Below are 23,194 nucleotides of genomic sequence, written 5' to 3' on the forward strand. Positions count from 1 at the left end.
TTCATAAAAGTGAATTACCCCAGAAGTTCCCAAGACTTTGTTACTGCGTATAATCCAGTAGAATAATAAATTTTTATGATGAATCTTGATATTAAAAAGTAAATTAGGGGCTGGGGTTGTGGCTCAGTGTTAGAGCGCTTACCTGGCATGTGTGAGGCACCAGATTCAATCCTCAGCACCACATAAAAATAAATAAATAAAATAAAGGCATTGTATCCATCTACAACTAAAATAAATATTTATAAATAAATAAATAAATAAGGACAGGCACAGTACTGTACTCCTGTAATCCTAGCAACTCAGGAGGCTAAGGCAAGAGAATTGCAAGTTTGAGGTCAGACTGGGTACCTTAAAATTTTAAAAATCAAAGTGTAAAAAAAAAAAGGACTTGGTTCAAGGCTAGCCTAGGCAACTTAGAGAGACCCTGCCTCAAAATAAAATAAAAATAAAAATGGCTGAGGGTATAGCTCAATGGTAGAGCACTTGCCTAGCATGTGTGAGGCCCTCGATTTAATCCCATGTGGCAAACAAAAACAAAAACCAGCAAGTTAGATTTTACCTACTCTCTTTTATATACTCATGGATTCTGACTGTTTTAAGAAAAGCCTTTTATTAAAAATTATGAATTTCTTCGAGAATTGTGCTTTGATGTATCAGTGTCTGTTTTTGTCATGCTTCTATTAACATTATTTCAAAATCCCAACATTTCACTGGTATTTGGGATATGAAAGAGGAATATATCCTACATTTATAATAAAATAGTGCTTCTAACTTATAGAGACTTAGAATGATCAGTTCTGCCATGTTACTCTAAACTTTCTATAAAGAAATGGAATAAGTGCTAAATAATGTAGATTATTTCAGACTACTGAATTAGTGATTTTTAAAGTGTGAAGCACTTTTTAGTGGAAAAGGGTTATAAATAAATTTATTAAATATATTCAGAGCTACAAATATATTTTGAAAATTCTGCTTTAAAGCAAAACAAGCAAAAAGGTATTCAATAGTTTCAAATTTTGAAGTGTATTAATTTATTTGAAAGTAAATTAATGTCTGAAAATAGTAATATTTATCATTCATAAAATTGAATAAAAATTGAAGTATATAAAGAATATTTTGACAATCCATTTAATATTTTGGTCTGTCTCTCTATATGTATATACTCTTTTCAAAACCAAGAATATTTGCCATGGGTGTATATGGATATACATACAACCCTTACATAATACCACATGTTGATTCTCATGCCTTGATTTTTATAATGGTTAGAATTTTAAAGTGGCAATTATTTATTGTCTTTTATTTATTTCTATAACTTAGAGAAATCCATTGCTTCTTATAAAGCATTTCCAATATTTATTAAATCTTGATAAATTTTCAAACATGCCTTGATTTTCTCTCCATTGTCCTTAAGATGTTTAGCACACAGAACCTTTTTTTTTTTTGGCTCTATTAAGCCATATTTCCTTTTAAAGCACTTTTTTAGAAACGTATCTTGATCAAACCATCTCTTCTGATATAAAAAATAAATGGTAGAAATCATAAACTCTATATTCTTACCTCCATCTATTCTTAAAGGTTTTTTTTTTCCCCATAGGGTAAACGAGAAATGGCATCCTAATCATTTTTCATTTCTCATTTGTTGAATGTTATTCAAAACTTAAACTGTCCGTTGTCCCTGAGCTGCTTGCTATTGGGCCATCACTTCCTACCTTTCTCAGTACCGTGCAGTTTTTCCTACCATTGCTTCTCTTTTAATACACAGGGTTAAGAATAAATGGTGTTCCGATGATCCATGGTGTTTCTGGTTCATGTCTTGGAGAACAGAAAGGACAGAGATATTTACCAAATTCTTTCTGCTATATTCAGAGACTTTTTCCCCCCACTGTATTATATAAATAAATCTATCCTGCTACCAACAGGGGCTGACTTCTTTCTAGGCTCCTGTAGAACAAGAACCTCCAAGATCATTGTAAACATGTCACTGATGATTGAAAATTTGAAAAATTGGTGATTTTATAAAAATTTTATCATCAGTATCTTTTGTATAAATTGTACTGAAATTGTGAAATTTTTGAAGAATATTTTAAAAGTATCAGTTTAGGCCAGGTGCAGTGGCACATGTCTGTAATCCCAGTGGCTCAGGAGGCTGAGGCAGGGGTATTACAAGTTCAAAGCCAACCTCAACAACTTAGCAAGGCCCTAAGCAACTTAGCCAAGACCTTGTCTCAAAATAAAATATTAAAACAAAAACAAAACAAACAAACAAAGCCTGGGGATGTGGCTTAGTGGTTAAGAACCCTTGGGTTCAATCTCTGGTTAAAAAATAAAAGTATAAATGTCATATATTTTAGATTATAAACTAAAATGTTTCTTTTGAAATAAAAACTAATGATTGTTTTATACAACTAGGGCTGCTGAAATTCTTTACTATTTCGCCCTGAGACAAGCTCAGAAAAACATGATAAATACATTTCTTTCATCAAAACATTACTTGGCACTGACAGAAGCCAGAAGGAATTTGGGACTATTTCAACATCATGATGCTATCACAGGAACTGCTAAAGATTGGGTAGTTGTGGATTATGGTACCAGGTAATAAATTATAGAAAAAATAGTCTTTAAAAACATCTTTTGAAATTTTAAATATAAGATCATATCTTGAGATGAAGCTATTAATGCATGTCAGAACATAATAATGATATTCCTGCTAAGTGTTGCTATTGCAAAATTTTCAAGGCATATTTCACAAAATCTGTTGAGGCATCCTAGCTGCCCAACTTTTGATTGCAGTGCATTTCTCCAAATAGAGTAGTAGAATGTTTCTATAAGGCCCATCCTGTTTTCTCCTATGTACAGCATAGTAATTTGGGTTATCTTCTTGATCAAGGATTTGGCATTAAATAAATCATGGTTAAAATCCAGGGAGATAAAGAGCCCCCCTTTGTTGTATATACAGCAGTTTAATCTCATCCTGTTTCATATCCTGTTGTTCTTGGACATTTGATTTATTTTTAGAGGCACACTGACAGAAAAACAAAAATGAGGAACATAGTAAAGAGAAAGGATCTAAAAAGTATGTCCTCTGTGGATGATATAATCAATTGAGAATGGGAAGGGTGTCTTGGGTTTTGTTATCAAAGCCATCTTCCAGTCATTGAAGAGCTATAGAAAAGTAAGGGAGTAGAAGCTCAGTTATATCTGTAGTAAAGAATTAGAAACAATGAGGACAGACTTTGGCTTGGAAAGGCAGAGGACTTAGAGAACTGTGCTTCCCAACAGTAGAAAAACTGAACTTCTGTGATAGTGAGATCTCTGTCATGCTAGAGTTTGGATTGCTGTTTGTTAGGACGCTTCAGAGGGGATTCCTATATTGGAATTATGACTATTGTTCCACCATAGCATAGACTGTTAATTCTTCCAGATTTTTTTCCCCATCAACAAATGGTATGCTTTGATAATATATTAAAATCATTAAAATATGCTATGATTGTCTTATAGATTTAAAAAGTGGATTGCTTTTATGAAAAGTATATGGAGCTTATAAAATCAACCTTAAAAATTGACCTACAACTGATATTATTAATCATAATAAGTATTTAAATTTTTAGTTATAATATTTTACTAGTTTTCTAGAAATCTGGGGAAAAAGATATTTTTGAGACTTCATTAGCTCCAGTCCTTCAAAAGTAAATTCAAGGTAATATCTTGACTATCTTCAGAGATTTTTGGCAAATATACTTTCCTCAGTATATGGTATATGTTGACGTTGAGCTAATCTTAAAGTAGAAAACGATTAGATGATGTTGGTATTGGTATTCCTGCTACAGAAAGCATTTTTGAAAGAAGTGTCCTATCCTTCATTTTTCCTATTCACCGGCTTCTGCCTTCTTGGTTAAAAGTCAGACTTGGAATCAGACTAGGGCAGAGCTACTAAGAGGATGTGGAGAAGTCACTCTACTACACCGCTACTTGCTCTCTCTGGCTGCCATATTAAAGACATTTGAGTAGAGCTCTTTTATTCTTTTTTTTAATTAATTTTTTAATTTGTTCTAATTAGTTGTACATGACAATAGAATGCATTTATACAATACAGTTTGATTTGATACAGAACATGTTCTGTCTCATGACTTTTCTGGGAGGCCTGCCATTAGTTCCTAAATATGTTTTATATTGCTTTTAGCTTTAAAAAAAAAAAAAAAAAGCCATACAGAATTGCATGTTAGAGAAAAAAAGACATAGTAATTTTCAAATGGTACTTGACATTTGCAAATTTGCTTTGCAAGTACTTCACACTTCAATTGAAAAGTCATAAACAATTATCAGATCATTAGCACAGACATTTTAAGGAGAAAATTCAAAACACAAGTTAGAGAATTATAGAGGCACTAGCATTTTCTCTTGTACACGGACTGTTGACTGCTGTTCATTCAGACCTTGGCAGGAAGGTCCCTCTGAACAAGTATATGAGTTAGGAATTACATTTGGCTGCTAGTAATAGCAAGCCCGAACAGAATAAATCTTGTCCTGCTTGTTAGTATGTTATGTGAAAGAAGTTAGCAGATAACCGGGTCAAGTATGACAGCTCCTTAAAGTTAGAGGAGATCCAGACCCTTCTAGCTTTTTCCTCTGACATTCCAGAGTAACTCAGAGTCATGTTCTCAACAGTCGTATATCAGTGTTTATATAATTATAAACTGCAGGACAAGACTATATCATGGCATATTTTAAGGTTAATTCTAAACTGTGGCCTGAAAATATAAATTACCCAAAGTGTTTATAATGGATGTTCAGCTTAAAAGTAGTGAGTGAGGCTTAGGTAGAAAGGGAGAAGAAATGGTAATGAGACCAGTCACAGAATTCCTCCCCTTTTTTATTCCTATATTGTAAATAATGTAGGTTGGAAAAACTGAACAATGACTGCGCATGCGGGTCCTAAACATATAGATCAAACTGTTGAATGACAGACATGATGCCATCTGTTTAAACAACAGCAGTGACAGCAAACTAGAAAGCTGTGATTCCTAAGTGATTTTCCCTGAATAGTGTTCCATATTAATAGGATAAGTGCATGTTAGAAAGTTAGAATCTCTGAGAAATCTCATGCTAATGAAATGTTTTAACATTTTAAAATTTTGTTTCATCCAGTGTTTCTCAAACTTATTTACTTTCCATATGTTTTGTTTTAAACAAAACAGCCTTATGCATCCTGACAAAGCATTTGGGATACACTCTGCTGTATTTTTTAGTGCTCATCTCATTAGAAGGCTGCATGTATGGCCACATTGATTTGTGACTTTCCTCAGTTTAATTAGGACTCTGTAATATATTGCAATATATGTATGGTTTTACCTGTAGGAGAACATGATTTTTATTCTGTAGGTTCAGGTTGCCTAATGAAGATAACCATGTAGAAACAAACTTAGGCTGAGGGAGTTGTTTCCATCCCTAAACTGTATTCATTTGTATGGTCTTTTAGTCTGCTGAAAACACTCAATGTTATTTAAAAATGTTTGAATATACTGAAAAATTTAACTAGATAATGGCATGAATTCAAATCCATAAGATTTTAGTATTATAGTTATAGATTTACTATGTAAATATATTTAATTAATAACATTAATCTTGGGCACTTACACCCTTGAAGGAAAATTTAGTGTTCTGCAAAAAGAAGCTATCTCTAATTATTCTACCAACATTTTTGTTGTTGATATTACATAACAACAAAAATACTTGAAAGAATTGATTCCTGTATTGGAGAAAATGATCCAATGGCTCTGTAAGGATAATAAATGCATTGTGATGATTGATTAAAACACAAAGAGGCTTCCCTACAAATTTCTCTATTATGCATTTACTTAAGGATGCCTGATCTGTGAAACCTTAAAGAAGCATGATTGATTTTGAAACAATAAACAACTTTAAGCAAGTTCTTTTCCAATATATATTGCTTCATCAATGACTAGTGAAGTACTGAGGTTATATTCCAGAACTGATCACAGATCAATAGATTCTTAATATCATTTGGTTCTTCAGACAAAAATACAATCTGAAGACTAATTTCAAGGACCAAGAAAAATACCAAGAATGAAGACAATTTCGTTATCCAGATTTGTGAGAAACTCTTCTTCACAGTTCTCTTGAACAATAACATGAGATTAAAGTCAATAAAGTATCACCTTTAATTATTGGGGAATGGTTCGCATATTGGTTCAGTTTTCTTGTAAACTAAGAGTTAATCTCATGTTTTCCTTCCTCATTGTTTTTATTGAAGTTTGAAGTAAAGGAGCAGATTATTGCTTTTTGATAGACTACCTTATAGTTCTTGGGGTGATCATACTGGATATTCTTACTGTTTGAAATGATAGTTGTAGAAAGTATAAAAGGATTGAATAAGGTAATGTGTTTCAGGTGTGAACAAAAATGTTTTCTATTTTAAATGAATGCTTATCAGTGATAGCTTCTGATTAACTATTTCCCCCCTAAGTCTCAGTTTCGGAGACCAAGGAGACACTTTGTTGTATACTTACAGGTTTCCTTTTCTGAACACAAGACGAATGTACTGGTGGTTTGACCACTAGTAAAGAAACTGAAAACAATGTTTGCATGGTTTTGAATTCTCAGACTAATAAATTTTTTGTTTTACAGACTATTTAATTCATTAAGTGTTTTGGAGAAGGTTATTGGAGATTCTGCATTTCTTCTTATTTTGAAGAACAAAAGCATGTATGAGACCTACTCCTCTGATCCCTTCCTAGAGATGGTTAGTTGATCTCTTTTATTGTCATCATAAAAATATGATTCTTTTGTTCTTGGATTAGAAAATGAAATGAGAAGCTTGATGAAAAATGATATGGAACTCAAATTATTATTTTGCACATTATTTACAAGAATTTAATACTTGAAACGAGTTAATTGTACACTCTTCTTTTCTATAAGTGTATCTGCATTTAGTTTCTGATATGTATTTTGTTCTGACTAAATCTTAGCCTTAAAAATAACACAATGAATTTATTTCAAGGAAGGTAAAAAATATAGACTTTTACAACATTCTTAAAGTGATATTGTAAGGCAATTGAACATTGTAATTAGTTATTCTGCTTGGCTAAATTAGAAACCTCTGCATATTTGAATTGTTGTTAAGTCCTGATCTCCCTCCTCCTCCTCCTCTCCTTCCTCCTCCTCGTTTCTTCCTCCTTCTTTCTTCCTTCTCTCTTCTTTCTTCTTCTTCTTCTAGTTGTAGATGAACATAAGATATATATCAACCTTATATATACAGATCAACCCCATTAACCTGTTCTTGATGAACCTGAGGTTTGAATGGTACCCTGGTTTCTGGATAAGTCCAATGAGTGCTATGGACAGTGCTCAAGTATGTTAGCAGTAGAGCAGTGTTAAAGGAATTAGGAGATAGCTGTTGGCCTCAGCCCTGGTTGTATGGTCCTTGAAAAAGTTTCTTACCTTCTATGGGCCCTCATTCATTTATCTGTAAAATGGAATGGTAATGTCTGTCTTACCTTGTCTGTCATTAGAATCAGAAAAACTTCTAAGAAAGTGTTCTGAAAGGTAGAACTTGCTGCTATGCAACAGGAAAGACAGAATATGATTGAGTATGACCCTTTTTTAACTTAACTCAGATATTTTTATCTTATTTACTTATTTATTTATTTTGGAAGTACTAGGATTGAACCCAGGAGCATCATACCACTGAGCTACATCCCCAACCCTTTTTATTTTGAGGTAGAATCTTGTTAAGTTGCCCAGGCTGACCTTAAACTTGTCATCCTCCCTAATTGCTAGAATTTCAGGCATGTGCCACTGCACCTGACATCATATATTTTTTAATTGATATTTATTTATCACTAGACTCTGTGATGAAAGTTGGGTATTTGAATTTTATATGTAATTTGAGTGTACACATCTGGAATCAGAAATTCACCTTAATATTTTTTTAGACTGATGCTTATAATAAAGCAAGGATTATATATTTTCATTTTAAAGTAAAAAATATAAGAAATGGACATATATTTCTTACAGATATGAAACATGATACAGAAGTAAAATAGTGTAAAGCCTATTGCAGAATTTTGTCTAGAATTCTTACTTGGTTCCTAAGTAGAATGACTCATTGTGGACTGTAGCTCTGGTCATGTATGTTTTGCTTGAAGTCTGAACACATTTGTGTGCATATACACACATGTATTCACACAAATTATTTGCTTTGAATTTTGATGTACTTTTTGTAGCAGGAAATAAAGTTCTTCTTTCTAATGTACCCTTTTAAAGATGTTTGCAAAGTACTATTGCTTAGCTAATATTTAAACTTACGTTTTAAAAGTAAAATAAAAAATTATTGTTCACTTTTATAGAATTCGATACAAAAATCACAAGATTCTCTGCCAGAAAGCCATGTAATCAAGCTGAGTGCAGAGGAGCCAAGGTAAATTTGTAATTTCTTATAAATGTTTACTACTTTTCTGCTGAATTTTTTTGTCTTTTATGCTTCTGGTTTTTAGTCAGCATATATTTTGAGTTAATATTTAATTTAATCATTTTATTAATTACAAAATTTCTTTTTGAAGAAATAGATTTTCTTCCTTGATTTTTTCATGTTTAATGCTAATAGCTAACACAGTGGTTGGTACATTACTGAATAAACTATTAGAAGAATATTTTCCATAAGTAAAACGTATGGTATATAGCTTATAATTAAAAAATGCCCTTTGTAATTTTGATTACTTTTAGATTATTTCCTTTCTTGATTAACCTTTCATGTAGTTACCTGGTTTCCATTAATCCCTGATCCTACTTTCTTTGTTTATATGTACATGATATGTTGATTATGTATTGTATATCAATTATATATTATATTATTATATATGATAAAATGCTGTCCGGTTTCCTCCTGTAAATTGTTCACTAGAAAACTGTCATTTTGTTAGTCAGACTGCTTTGTTTTAGCACTGTTGACTTACACTAAAGAAAGTGGTAAATTTTTTTATTAACAAAAACTAGGGCATTTAATTGGTGGCTACATCTGATTTATAGAGAAGTGCACTCTGTTTCTATTAGTTAATCTTTCACCACCAAGGTTATCTATTTTTAATGACCAAATATTAACCTGTCATTAGGCAGTGAATCCAGAAGTGCAGCATGTTTTGTAGTTTAACTCTTTAATATCTTAATTGAGAAATTGTACCCTCTTAAAAATTGAAGGATTAGAGAATAATTTTTAAGAGTAATTCATCATTTTAATTAAGTATGCTTTATTAAATTTATTTTAAAATAAATAGGAAAGTATGGAGAAAATTTGCAACTGCTAGTAAAGTTGAGATTTTGGTTAATAGACTAATGCCTTAGTTGTCTAATTTTTTTTCACTAGAGACTTCTTAGCTTAGATCTTTGAACAAGAAAAGTGATTTTTAGTAATACCAAAGTTATCAGCAACATTACTGAAGTCTTAAAAGCTTTTAGGTTGTAAGGTCATAAGATGAAAAAATAATGATACTGAAAGAAATGCCAATCATAAAAATTTTTAAAAATCCTTAATTTAAACATAAGTAATGTTTCAATACATTTGAGGTTCTGTCTGTATTATACTCCTAATAAACTATAGTGTCAGTTACCTATTTGGTTTTAACATAATCCTCCTGTTAATTTTTTCTTTTTTATATTTTGATGAGAGGAAGATCTCTTTGATTTGCTGCCTGAAAGAATAATAAATACTTACTATAAGTGATTTACACTCCATTTCTATCTTTCACTCTCATTCTAGGTGCATATTAGTGTAGGTGGGTGGAGGTGGGCTGGAGCCAAAATGGGTCAGAGAACGAAATATGTTCCTTGTAGTTTTTTCCTTCCTTTAATGTTTCCACAATTGGCTAACAATAATTGATAATTTAGCCTTACTTATGTTACAGGAAGAAACTCAGGAAATATGATATAATTAAGGAGAAACATTATCTTCGAACCTTAGTATTGAGGAGTTTTAATTATAGATAGACAAATAGAGTTTTAAAGAGTATTAGTAAAATGATTGCTTTTTAATTTTTTTTGTAAAAAAGTTTGTGTTTAGATAATGTTCTTTCTCTTACTATTATTTCTTTTTTAGTACATTTCTATTAAATGTCAGCACTACCATTTCCACAGTTCAGTACTTTGGGAATTCTTCTGATTGTCAGATTCTTATTTTCATGTGTTTTGTTCATTTTGTACCTGAGAACTTTATTAGGACTTTTTATTTTTTGTTGTAAAATCTACATTGAAGTTGTTATCCACAAATTACTTTCATTACTGATTGCTTAGTAAAATCAGTGAAGAATATTGATAGTGGCCTCCCAAATGGAAGAATTTGATATTTTTATTTAGTGAGTACTGCACATTAAATAATTGCTGATCTCACTGGTTATTGGGAGATTTTCGAATATAAGTCTTTCTCACATTCTCCTAAATCTTCCTTAATGCTCAAGGGCTTAACTTTATTTTAATTATAAGTATAGTTTCTATTTGAGTATCAAATTATTAATCTAAATAAATCACATATTCACAGTGAGAGATATCCTCCCTAGGAGGGTGAAAATCTTGGGTTATTTGAAAAATATCTTATTTTTGTTAACATAAAGCACAGATATGGTATAAAACAGATAAAGAGTTTATGTGTGGTATTAAAATTGTATGATGATTGATTAGAAAGTAAATGTTTAAAAAGAGTCCTTAGTAAGATGATAATTTAAAAAGATTGAGAAACATTGATTTAAACACATAGGATTTAAATCAGTGTAAATTATTTGATCATGGTATTGGCAACATTAATTATAGCTATATCTAATATAATTTTGTTTATATTTAAAATGTTGCACCTAATCTGCTGAAAGTGACGTTAATATGCATCTTTGTATTTAGTTCACAAGGCTGTGTGAACTATGTAATGTGTAAATTTCCTAGTTTTTGTATAGTACACAGTTACCATTTAAGAGTTAAAGTTAGGGCCTCTTGAGCAAGTCATAAATTGTCTAGCCTTAAACAATCCTTAAACATAGACGAGTTTTTGTTTCTTTATATTCATAATTTTTCTATAGAAACTGTTTACAAAAAAGACTTGCAAGATTGGGAACTTGGAAGAATTTAATTTTTAAGTAGAAAATTTGTCTTGGTTTGATTTTGCTACTGTAACAAAATACCAGGCTAACTAATTTATAGTGTTCAGAAATGCATTTGACTCATGGTATTAGAGGCTGAAAAGTTCAAGAGGGGGAGGCTGCATATGGTGAGGACCTTGGTGGAAGGTGAAATGGCAGGAGACCCATGGTGGAAGGTGAAATGGCAGGGCAGCCTGCTGGAAAAGAGGTTGGGGGAGGGTCTGAAGCTATCCTTTTATCAGGAACTCCCTGGCAAGATAACTAACCCACTCTTGTGATAACCATTAATCCATCTATGGGGGCAGGGTCCTCATGACCTGATCACCTTTTAAAGGTCTCACCTCTCACATTGTTGCACTGGGGATTAAGTTTCCAGTGCATGAGCATTGTGGGCGGTGGGGGGACACATTTAAAATTTAGCAAGCTGTTTCAGTTTGAGATTAATTTGTTTGAACTATTATAAATTTGCCTTTAGTGCTTTTAACTTTTAGTAAGGTATTTGTTGGAAAACTATCCTACATCTCTCTTTTCCTTCCTCCCTCCCTCCCTCCCTCCCTTCATCCTTCTGTCCTGCCAAGAAGAGAGAAGGGATTAACTTGAAAAGAAACCTATAACACTATGGAGACACAGTGAAAGTCAATGTTTTCTGGACTTTGAGTGACTTCAGATATCAACTAGACATAAAAAGTATTTAATTTCATAAAAGGCACTCCACGCCCCATTGCCAGTTGCTTATTGAATGATTCTACCTCATTGACCTCCCAGCACTTAAAACTTAATTTCCTGCACATATGCCTTTTGGCCAATCTTGATTAATAGAATTACTATCTTCTTGGTTATCTCAGTTCTGTAACCCTAGAACTCACTTTGACCTCTGCCTTCTATTAGTTCTTAAATTTCACCAAGTGGAGTCTTTTGGATTTTACCCCTACTGATCTCTGATATCCATCCTCTTTTCCTGTTACTCTTTTGTTTTCACACATCCTTTATGCTTTGCTTGGACTATTGCAATGGCTTCTTGCACTTTTGTCTTCAATTTTCTATGTCCCTAATTATTACATGTAATTATCAGAGGAATCTACCCAAAAGCAGAACTGTGAGAATGTTATTTTTTATCTCAGTATTCTGCAGGGACTTGTTGCCTATTGAAGAATTTGTGTAGTCTTTGCCTCACAGACTGTCCCAAAACTTAATGTCTTAAATAGAGTTTATTATATCTCTCAGGATTCTGTAGAATTGCTGGCCAGTTCTTACTTAGGGTCTCTCATACTGTTGCAGTCAATCAAAGATTGGGGCTAGAATTCCCCAAATGCTTGACAAGGCTGTGTCCGAGAGGACTCTCTCACATTTCTGGAAGTTGCTGCAGCTCGTTGACTGAGTTGAATTGGGACTGTCAACTGCCCGTACTCATACATGACCTTTCCATATAACATGACTTCCTTAACTGTGGAGACACTTTCTAAGAATGAGAGTCCCAAGAATTAGATACCTGGGAGTTTTCTGGGTAGAAGTTGCAAGGCTTCTTATGACCTCATATGGAAGTCCAGAGGTCATTTCCATTATTTCTTTTGGTCAAGGAAGTCAGTAAGGTTAGTCAAGATACAAGGAGAGGGGGATTATTCTGTATTTCTTGATGTGAGGAACATGTATGGGAAGCAGAGGGAAGGACGACAGTCATCTTTGGAGACTCTGCCACAGTTAACCACTGGCCACCACAATTCACATTTTTCCCATGTTCAGTTCAAAATAAACTCATTCTCCTTCCAAGATGCCCACACTCTCATCCCATTATGATGCTGGCCCCAAATTTTCATCTAAATCAGGCCCAAAATAACTCACTCACATGGTTAGCATTTGATGCTGGCTTATTTCTGCCAGTATTATTACTTGAAAGTTAATCCCACTAGATTGTAAACTCCTTGAGGGTAGAAACTATTTCTTTCATTTATTTCTGCCACTACGCCAGTAGTATTGTATTTAGCATAGTAAAAATTCAATATAAAGATTTGTTGGAATACATTTAGTTATTGATTGAAGAGAATATGAAGCTTTAGACACCAGATATGTATACAACGTGGCTCATGGTATATGTGAAAATGTGGCATCCTGGTGTGTCTCCTCCCCACATGATATTTGGAGGTTGGGTGCCAGAGTGCTTCCTGGTAAACTAACTTATTAATAACACTTAAAATAAAATAAGTTGCAAATCAGTAGAGCTTTGAATCTGTAGAGGTACGTATATAAAATTTTAGATTTTTATACCATGAACCTGAAAATATCTAGGTTTCATCTAATTATCATCGCATAGTTATCGAGTTAACATCAAGATTTCATGTTGAGGGTTTCTTCATAATGAGGGCTACAAAAGATATTCCTGAATAGCTGAGTTGACTTCATCAGATTAATTGTAACACATGACTTTTGTTGTTGTTATTGACATGTAGAGTATTTGCCCACTTCTTCATTTTGTATTTTTAATGTTGTTATTGTAGACAATTGTCCTGGCAATAATTATAATAAGTGTAATAAGAGTCGAGGTTTCAGGTGATTCTTTTTTCATTTGTTGTCATTGTCATCACTGCATTTATATACCATGTGAAAATATATCTGGGAAGGTATCTATACTGTATCTAAACAGTTGCTTAAATGTAAGTTTTAAATGAAGAAAACAAGCTCAACACCTTATTTTCGTTGTTTGGAAATGGAATTTGTAAGAAAACAGAATTCTAACCAGATTCTGGCAACTTTATTACAACATACATTTGGTAGAAGCATTTGTCGCCTAAGGATGGAACTGAAATTCCATGACTCAAATCAAGGTAGTTCTGGTGTGACAGATGAGTCTGATGACAAGAGTTGTACATATCCAGATGGAGCTTGCCTAGCATTTGACCGTGGGGAGATTAAAGACTACTAGCAGTGATAATTAGTGTAAGAACTGCACTTGTTGCTCCTGGTTTATAATGATTTACCCTCAAGTCTTACCATTCACTAGAAAACCATTATGAAAATGGCTTTACATTGATAAGCAGAAAAATAAGTGTATAAAGTCAGGAAAATAATGGGTTTTATTTCTGGAAAAATGATATCCTGGAGGGCTGGGGTTGCGGCTCAGTGGAAGAAGTGCTTGCCTAGCATGCACATGGCCTTGGGTTTGATCCCAGCACCACAAAACAACAACAAACCTACCCAAAAATGATAGACTGCATTTTAAAATTATTCCAAGGAAATTTAAGGTAATAATAGAAAACATGATTTGACTAGCAGTTGATACAGTAGATCCTCAACAGGTTCTATTTTTCTGAACAGCTGAAACTCTTTACCTTTTAAAGCTGCTATAGAAATTTTCTTTTGATGGAGAATTGCTAATTGTTAGTGCTATAGATCCTTAAAAACATAAAAACTGAGCTAATTGAGTCTAGGTCTATCTTGACAAGTAATGGTATAGTGAACTTATATTGATTTTAAGGGATGAGCTCATAAACTCTTCTGCAAGATGCTTTTCTGTTTAATCACAATTTGGTTATAAAAGGTATTTGTGATTTTTTACCTATATTCCATCTGCATTATGTTTTGTTAAATTTGACTCTTTCGAGATACAGTTTGATTAATTCTCTGATGATCTAGAGATATACTTCATCCTGTTAGTAATCCACTAGAGTATTTTCAGAAAGGATCCTTTTCCTAAAAGACTGAACAGAATAGTTGGACTCAGTGGCACATGCCTGTAATCCCAGCTACTAGGGAGGATGAGGCAGAAGGGTTGCAAGTTTGAGACCAGGGTGGGCAACTTAGCAAGACCCTATCTCAAAAAGTTTTTAAAAATCAATAATAAATGAATTTTTAAAAAAATGAGCTAGGGATGTAGTTCAGAGCTAGGACAAACCTGAGTTTACTCCCCTGTAGTGGTAGAGGTGGGTCAGATGACAACAACAACAAAAGTAGCACAAACTAGGTGGCTTAAACAAGAGAAATGTATTGTCTCACAGCTTTGGAGTCCAGAAGGTGTAAATCATGGTGGCATCAGGAGGGGTTCCTTCTGAGGACTGTGAGGAAGGATCTATGCAGTACTTCTCTACTAGCTTCTACTAGCCTTAGGCATTCCTTAACTGTAGAAGCTGTTCTCCCTATGACTTCATATCCTCTTCCCTCTGTGTTCTGTTTTGTATCTGGAATTTTTATAAGGATGTCAGTTATACTAGATTAAGACCTACCCTAGCCAGACACAGTGGCACGTGCACCTGTAATCCCAGTTACTGGGGAGACTGAGAAGGAGGATTGCAAGTTCAGGGCCATCCTGGACAATTTAGCAAGACCATGTCTTAAAACATAAAAAGCACTGTGGGTATAGCTCCGTTGAAGAATAACTGGGTTCAATCCCCAGGATTAAAAATAAGTAAATAAAATAAAAAACAAAAATAAAAAGATTGAATAGAGCATAGTATATTATTTAAATCCAGGAAGTTCCTAAGAAACTAGAAAGTGCCTTCAATATGATTAAGTTAATTTTATATTAAAAGTTTTTTGCATTGACTGGTGTTCAAAGTTTTTTGCCTTGACTAGTGTTTTGGTATGGTTTTAGAGCTATCATGTCTGGATAGGCAACATAAAATAACCTTACCTGTTGTTTGCTAGTTTAAATTAATCATTCACAGGGTTTTACTTGGTCTAATTTTTTAGAGAAATATAACATTCTTTGGAAGATGAAGTTAGCAGGAAAGATGCTACCTCCTCCACTGGTTTCTCCCCACCCTTATCATTTCTATATATTTTGTGACATTAGGGGTGATGAACATTAATTCAACCTCACATTGACTTATGTGAAATAATACCTATTTTATTAAAAAATGAACTTCCAGTTTACATGATGACTGACTAGGAACTCTAAGACTGACTTAATTTCCCATTAAAGCACATATAAAAACATAGAAGAAGATAAACAATCATGGGAATTCCAAACCTTGGATTGACAGTCAACATACCAGTCTTTTTAGTTGTGTTTATCAGTTATTTATTCCTAATTCAGGTTTTTATTGTTATTTTCCCTCCTAATGTGTTTTTATTAAACTGATGAATTAAATACGAAGACCCCTTTTTAAAAAGTTGACTGCTTTGGAAAGATTCAGCAAAGGTGAGTCACTGATAAATATTGGTGAGATAAGTGCAAAAGATGTGGTAAGAAATCATAAAAATGTAGAAGCAGTCCTCACTCAGATTGCTTAATATTCACATAAGAAACCTAAGCTTAAAACCACAGATGGTTTATCATGTGTTTGGTTATGCAGAAAATATGACAAAAATCTCCAATTAGCTGTCCCATAGTCTAAATTGCCTCATAAGCCTTTGTTCTTACATCAGTAGAGTATCATGCATGTTTGTATGTTTTATGATAAAGTAAATGTTGATAACAACTGGTATTTATCGTAATGATTTCCTACTTTAACTTTTATTTCCAGATCTGTTTTAACTTTCACTGGACAGATCTATTGCCAGACTTGATTGTATTGACAAGAGAACTTTCATTGTGCATATTTTGCAATGAGTTTGGATACTGAATCTACCAGATATAAAATAGTTAGGAACAAGTAAGGGACTAATAGTAGATCACCAATCTAGAGGAGTTTTGCTCAAGGAAATGTCAGTTGGTGATATTGTGGGCCATATTACTGTGATAGTCTTTGTTGAGGAGAGAAGCCTTCCTTTTGTTCAGAACTATCAGCGCTAATATAGAGGATTGAATACCAGTCAGGCACAGCCATCTTAGATGTTAGCCTTTTGGGAATTAGCAGTCAGTCTGAATCTATGCATGTGAACTTATTATCACTCATTCTTTTCTGTATCACTGCATCTTCTTTACATCCTTCATGGTGTTATTAAACAAGTTATTTCATTTATTCCTTGTTACCCATCTCCCTTGCTAAAAATTAGCTCCATGAGGGCAGTGCACTTGTTTGCTTTTAAATTCCCTGGCAAATACTTGGCAATACTGGTGGTGCTCAACAAATATTTATCAAGTAAACTAACTCTAGATGAGAGAGGGACTTCCACTAATGCCAAAATTAATAACCCAAGGGTAACTTTAGTAAACACAGTACCTGGGTGGATGTCTACTTTATGAGGATAAATGAATTGAAAGTAATTGTGGGAAACCTGTGTGAAAACTTAATAGAAACGGGTAGCATGAAGACTCAGAAAAACAACTTTGTTCTTAAAATGATCTATTACTGAGGCCAAGAGAAGAAAAAAAAAGAAAGTCTAGTTTGAATTCATGATCTCTAAGAAGTACACATCAGAGAATATAAAGTTGAAATGAAAAGTTGGCAAGATGATATGGAAAAAGGAAAAGTGAGATGAAGATAGATTGTTGGGCAAACAATAGCAGCATCTTCACTAGGGATACTGACAGTTGAAGCTGGTGTTGTGACAGGGTATGTCCATGACATGAAGAAGGGCCCATGAGATGCTGTTTAAGAATGGAGAAAAAAGGAAAGTGAATGGAAACTATGAGGAAGATAATGATAGGCATGGAGGACAAGATTACCACAAAAAGACTTAGATTTCTTTTAGGAAAAAGCTACACTAGAGGCAATAATCAAAGATATATTTGAGGAAAAGTTTTTCTAAGCAGAGGTCTTACTTTCCTGATGGAAAGGGCCAAGTTATAGCTAGTATAAGTAAAAAGTGTCATCTCCTAGACCATTTAGTAACTTAGTTCAGTTTAAAAGGCAGAGAACATATTGTAAAGATGTCCAGGTGAGGATGTATGTTGTATAATGTGGAAGAAAAGCTGCTTAAGGCTTTTCTCTGATAACACTGAAATCTTGAACCCTTTTGTCCTCAAGGTTTTCTTTCTTTTTTTGTAGTGCTGAGGATTGAACGTAGGGCTTTATTCATGCTAGGCAAGCTCAATCAGTGAGCTATCCCCAGCACCTCCAAGTTATCTTTCATATAAGTCAACTCAGTTGACTGATGGATGAATCAAAATTAAGAATTCAAAAACAAGGAATTAAAAGGGCATTGGAGGGCTGGGATGTGGCTCAGTGGTAGAGCGCTTGCCTAGCACACGAGAAGCCCTGGGTTCCTTCCTCAGCACCACATAAAAATAAAATAAAGGTACTGTGTCCACCTACAACTAAAAACATATATAGAAAAAAACCCTAAAGACTAAAAATATATTTTAAAAAAAGGGGGGAGGCATTGGAGGGTTGGGGTTGTAGCTCAGTGGTAGAGTGCTTGCCTAGTGCATGTGAGGCACTGGGTTTGATCCTCAGCACCACAAAAAAATAAATAAATAAAACAAAGGTATAAAAATATATTTTTTAAAAGGACATTGGAAAGCATTTAACAGAGAGAGATCCAAAGTATTATTGTAAATTTTATTGCCAATCAAGGTAGAAATGTCCATCTAATTTTGATAGTCTTTAAAATGTAAAAGTAGTTTGTTCACAGTATCATAAAGTCTGTAGCTTCAGGTTGTGTTAACATCTGAAGGAGATGAAGAGGCAGGAACATGTAGAAGATCCTCAATAATTGTGTTGCCCCAGAAAGTTTGAACACATGCCAGCTTCTGGTGAGAGTGATATTTCCTACTTCATTGCCTTCATTTACTATCAATGCACTGTTGATATACTGAGAAAAGTCTCCTGACTTGTAGAGCCACATGCCCACAGGTCAGGTGGATAAGCTGAACTAGGATCCACCACTAGCACCCACGTCACAAGGAGTTTAAACAGAGTTCCTCTCACTGGAACCTGTTCTGAGGTCCCAAACTTGTTCATACAGTTTTTCATTCCTGGCCCCTTTCACTCTCAAAAATATATTAGTTTGGATAATACATTATAAGATTACCCTGATCATCTTTGTCTTTTCAATTTTATTTTCAGCTTATATGCAAACACACATAAGTCTTTTGATTCTACTTCTTTAGTGTATCTCGAATTTGTCCTCTCTACCTTCAATACCACTACCTTGTTTGAAGCTACTATTCTCTCTCTCCTGGGTGATGGCTGCAACCTATGACTAGTCTTCCTGAATCTGCAGAGTCATAGTGCCTTTTCAAGTAGTCTGTGACTTAGAATCTGTGGTGTAGACTTGCCCTAAAAGCAAGTACATAGAACCTTTTGAATTCAGATTTATTTTTTAATTTTAGGAAATAAGTATGCATATATGACATACTACTGCAGTGTCTGCTTTTAAATTTATGAATATACAAATCAAATGGGAAAATTAAGATTCTGTATAGCTCTGTGTCAGTTCAGTTTAGGTATTACCAATAAATTAGTTATGGAAAATCTTTTGATTTTTTTTTCAGATATTTTTGGATTTCACCAAATAGAGACCATAGATCTGTAAAGTAATGGTTTAGGAGAATTGCAAAATTGCATAAAATAATTAACAAGTTCCCTAAAAAAAGATAAAATACAGCAGAAACCAACCTCACTATTCTGAATGACATGGAATTGTAACTGCTATCCATGCTTGGGTGTCCTAATTTTCTTCTTGTCTAGAGTCCTATCCAAAGCCTGTTGGCAAATATCTGAATCTCAAGAAATCTTTGCAGGTTAAGCAGTACTGACTCTTCACCCTTTGTGCCACATTCCCTTAAACACACAGGTGTTCAGGACTTGACTTTAAAACTTCGTAGTAGTCCTTTCTTTGACTTGACCTAGCGTACTTGGCTTCTTGGCTGTAGGTTTAACTTCTCATTGTCACCCTCCATTGTTTAGTTCGTCTTAAATTTCTTACTCCATTTTTGTACCCCCTGAAATGGTGTTTTTTTTACAATTCTGTCAGACAGTTTAAAGCATATGGTAGTTTGCCTTAAACAATATAATTGCATATTAAGTACATTTTTATTGTCATTTAAAAGTTTGAAGAAAATGTTCATCAGTAGGCTAGTTCGTCAGTAGGCTACTATTAGACCCACACATTGATTTTTAAGTGATGCGCAGTGTGGGGTTTGCCTCCTTAATGCTTTCAAGACATGGTATTCATTCTTTTCATTAATTTCACATGAAATTTAAAAGAATATTCCTTCCTGCAGTCTAAGAGTTAGTCAGTTGTGATTTTGTTCCTAGGTAAAAAATTATTTTAGATTTTATTTGTGGAAGTGATTAAACAGATTGTACTTAAAATGGTGGTTTTAAATTTTTGTTTTTAAATTCTGTTTTTTTCCTTGGAAAGTAATGGCAAAGTAGAGAACACCTGCTAAATTGCCTGGTTAGTTTATGTTTTAATTGTCTTTTTATGTTGCATATTTTAATCAAGCTTTCTTAACTAGCTGTATAGATCTAGTTTATCATCAAAGTATTATGCAATGAGTTAAGTTTTTACAGTGTGGTTTTGTTGTGTGATTTGTCTGATGAAATTAGATTGCTTTTGTATAGGACTTATACAACCTCTTGCAATTACCCTATCAATGACCATCTTCAGGAAAGTGCAGAAGGAAAGGGAAACTATGTGTCTCTTTATATATGTAGAATCATATGAGATGTTTCCATACCTTACCCTATGAAGGCAGAATTAGCATGAGGTCTACAACCTATAATCCTGGGAGGATTACAGTAATTTTTAGTTAAAATATTTGCAAATACATGACTTCATTGAACCTAAGAAAAACTTTGAGGAGACGAGATAGTGTCAGAGAAGACCTGGCATTAATTTTGATGTGTCTGCCAGATACTGTAAATTTGGAATGTTTCTTTTCTGTTTTAACTGTAGTGCCAATTTTTTCACCATTAGTTAAAGTTTCATAATGCACTATGAAAATGTTCAAGTTAATTAAATATCTGCGTTTTTTAAAGTGCTTTTAATTGGGGTGGGAGATTATTGATGGTTATATGAGAGAAATTCTTTGGTCATTTGTTTTCCAATTTCTTGAAAACTTGGTTCTCTGTCCAGTTTCTACCTTCTTTGGAACTACTTCTAGTGTCCATCATGTCTTCTGAAATTGCTAACACAAAACTAATTAACCGAAAGCAGTTCAGAGCATAGACTGAAGTGATGTGGCATATTTCAAAGTCTTCCGTTCTTCTGAACCAGATTTTTTTTCCTTCTAAATGCAGATTAATAAAGCGTGCACTACAAGAGGAACAAGGAAAAGGATTTTAGTGAAGGTTTCCTGATCCTGAAAAAGTCAGGAAGGGCTTCAAGCCCATCTTGGACTTCAGAGCACTTCACAACTTTGTGGTAAAAGAAAAATTTTAAATAGAGCCTTTGGACTTACTTATTTCATCCTTATTTGAGAGTAGCTTTATTTTATATTTTATTTTGTTTTGTTTTATTTTGTTTTGTTTAGGCGAGAAAATCACATATGACATTTGGCTGCTTTTCAAAGTAAGACATACCTGAGTTTCAGATTTGTTTTAGGTGCTTTATTTTTACCCAAGTGATGTAGGTAGTTGGTTGGCTTGTGTGTTTTTCTTTGAAATGTGTTCTTTATCCCTTGTGACACTGTGTTTACATTTATTGTGACTGATGTCTTCTCTAGTGTTCTATATCTTCAGTCGGTTCATTGGGTTGTATAGTAGGGAATCTTTCTTTGGGCCAATGTTGTTTCTAAGTGTGTTTGAAAATAGAAAGTGGCCGGTGTTTTGCTGTCACATTTTTACCACTTGCATGATGGCTCACTAACATGAAGAGATGTGGTATCAATAAAAGTTGTTGTGTTCTTCTCTATTCACCTGGAAACCTTGCTCAAGATAGATTTTATTAGTCAACAGAAATATACCAAGTGAATATGAATGTTTTTGCCATTTCCGTTTTTTGCAACAAAACAACCTTATTTTTACTGTGTTAACTTTTAAGGTCTTTTTTATTTTTGAAAATCATTCTGTTTATGTACTATATGTTCTCCCAAGTTAAAGCATTTTATTCATTTGAGAGATGAAATTTTCTTCCAGTAGATGAAAATTACATTTTGATTGAAAATCATTCCTTATGCAGTCACCCATAAATATAATGTCTTTCACTCTCTTTTTAGAAAATAGCTACAGATGTGATTTCTGAATTGACAAGAAAATAGAACATCTTAATGTCTTAGGTAAAACAGATGGTATTTTTGTTTTAGGCAAAACTCTTTCAGTGAAAGTAACTTAATTGGTGACAAGACTCCTGGGGTCAGCCAAATTTTACACAATTTTTTTGTTTTCTTTTTTATTGCTTTTGTATCAAAAGTTTTAGAATACTTAGAAAGAAGTACTTTTTTGGAAGAAATATTTGTACTTTTAATTGACTTACTATTTTCTGTTGTGCACTGGATGTGGGTAAAAGATTTTTCAGTTCATTTTTGTTTATAGAAGTTCTTTAAAATTACATGTTGGTTCTACTTTGGTCACATTTATGGTTTTAGAAACACATTTTACAATGTGGAGAAACCCTGAAATTTGTTTTACTTTTGATGGTTAACACTTTATAGTATAGAGTTGTATTTGTTGTTACAGATTGCGATGACATTTATAATATTAACTCATTTTCATGTCGTTGAGCTTTGGAGCAGATCTCACACCTCTCTTAGATGCCTAAAAGGAACACAATATTGTGAAGGGACCCCTGCATTGAGAATTAGGGGACTGATTTAGTCCCGTTGCTATCACTAACCAGCACCATGTTTTTGAAACTTCATTTCATTTGCAGTAGGTCTTAGGAAAGGTGGAGGTTGAGATAGGTGATCTCCACAGTCATGTCTTACTAAAGTATGATGCATTTTTAAAGCATTCATTCAAATAGAAAGCCCAACTCTTGAAAATAACCTAGTACATCCAAAAATTGGTTCAGAGGACCAAGAAACTCTTTGTATCATCAGTATTTCAAAATGAAGAACTATTATGTAACAAATTTTCTCATACCACCTATTATAAAAAGTAGGAATTTACTGAAGGAACTGCTTGTGTTTTCATCCCAGACACCAGAAGCAATAGCGTAATGTTCATCCCCACAAAGAAGCCCCCTTTTCTCCAGTCTTGTCACTGCTTTAGTGAACCTTTTGCTAGAGTGGGTGTAGAGCAATCTGATGAGACCATGTTCAGAGAGGTGTGGGGAGTGTGCAGATGGTGCTT

General features: G+C 33.6%; 1 protein-coding gene across 1 annotated transcript in view; it reads left to right on the forward strand.

Annotated features, from left to right (window-relative positions):
- The window catches only part of Man2a1 (mannosidase alpha class 2A member 1), a 174,480-nt gene that overhangs the window by 92,704 nt on the left and 58,582 nt on the right, over positions 1-23,194 (forward strand). Inside the window, exons 10-12 of the mRNA XM_047555657.1 lie at positions 2,413-2,595; positions 6,649-6,763; positions 8,370-8,440. Coding sequence (XP_047411613.1) covers positions 2,413-2,595; positions 6,649-6,763; positions 8,370-8,440 — 369 coding nt within the window. The remainder of the gene's footprint in view (positions 1-2,412; positions 2,596-6,648; positions 6,764-8,369; positions 8,441-23,194) is intronic.

This window comes from Sciurus carolinensis, chromosome 6 (genome assembly GCF_902686445.1).
Source record: "Sciurus carolinensis chromosome 6, mSciCar1.2, whole genome shotgun sequence".
NCBI classification, from domain to species: domain Eukaryota; kingdom Metazoa; phylum Chordata; class Mammalia; order Rodentia; family Sciuridae; genus Sciurus; species Sciurus carolinensis.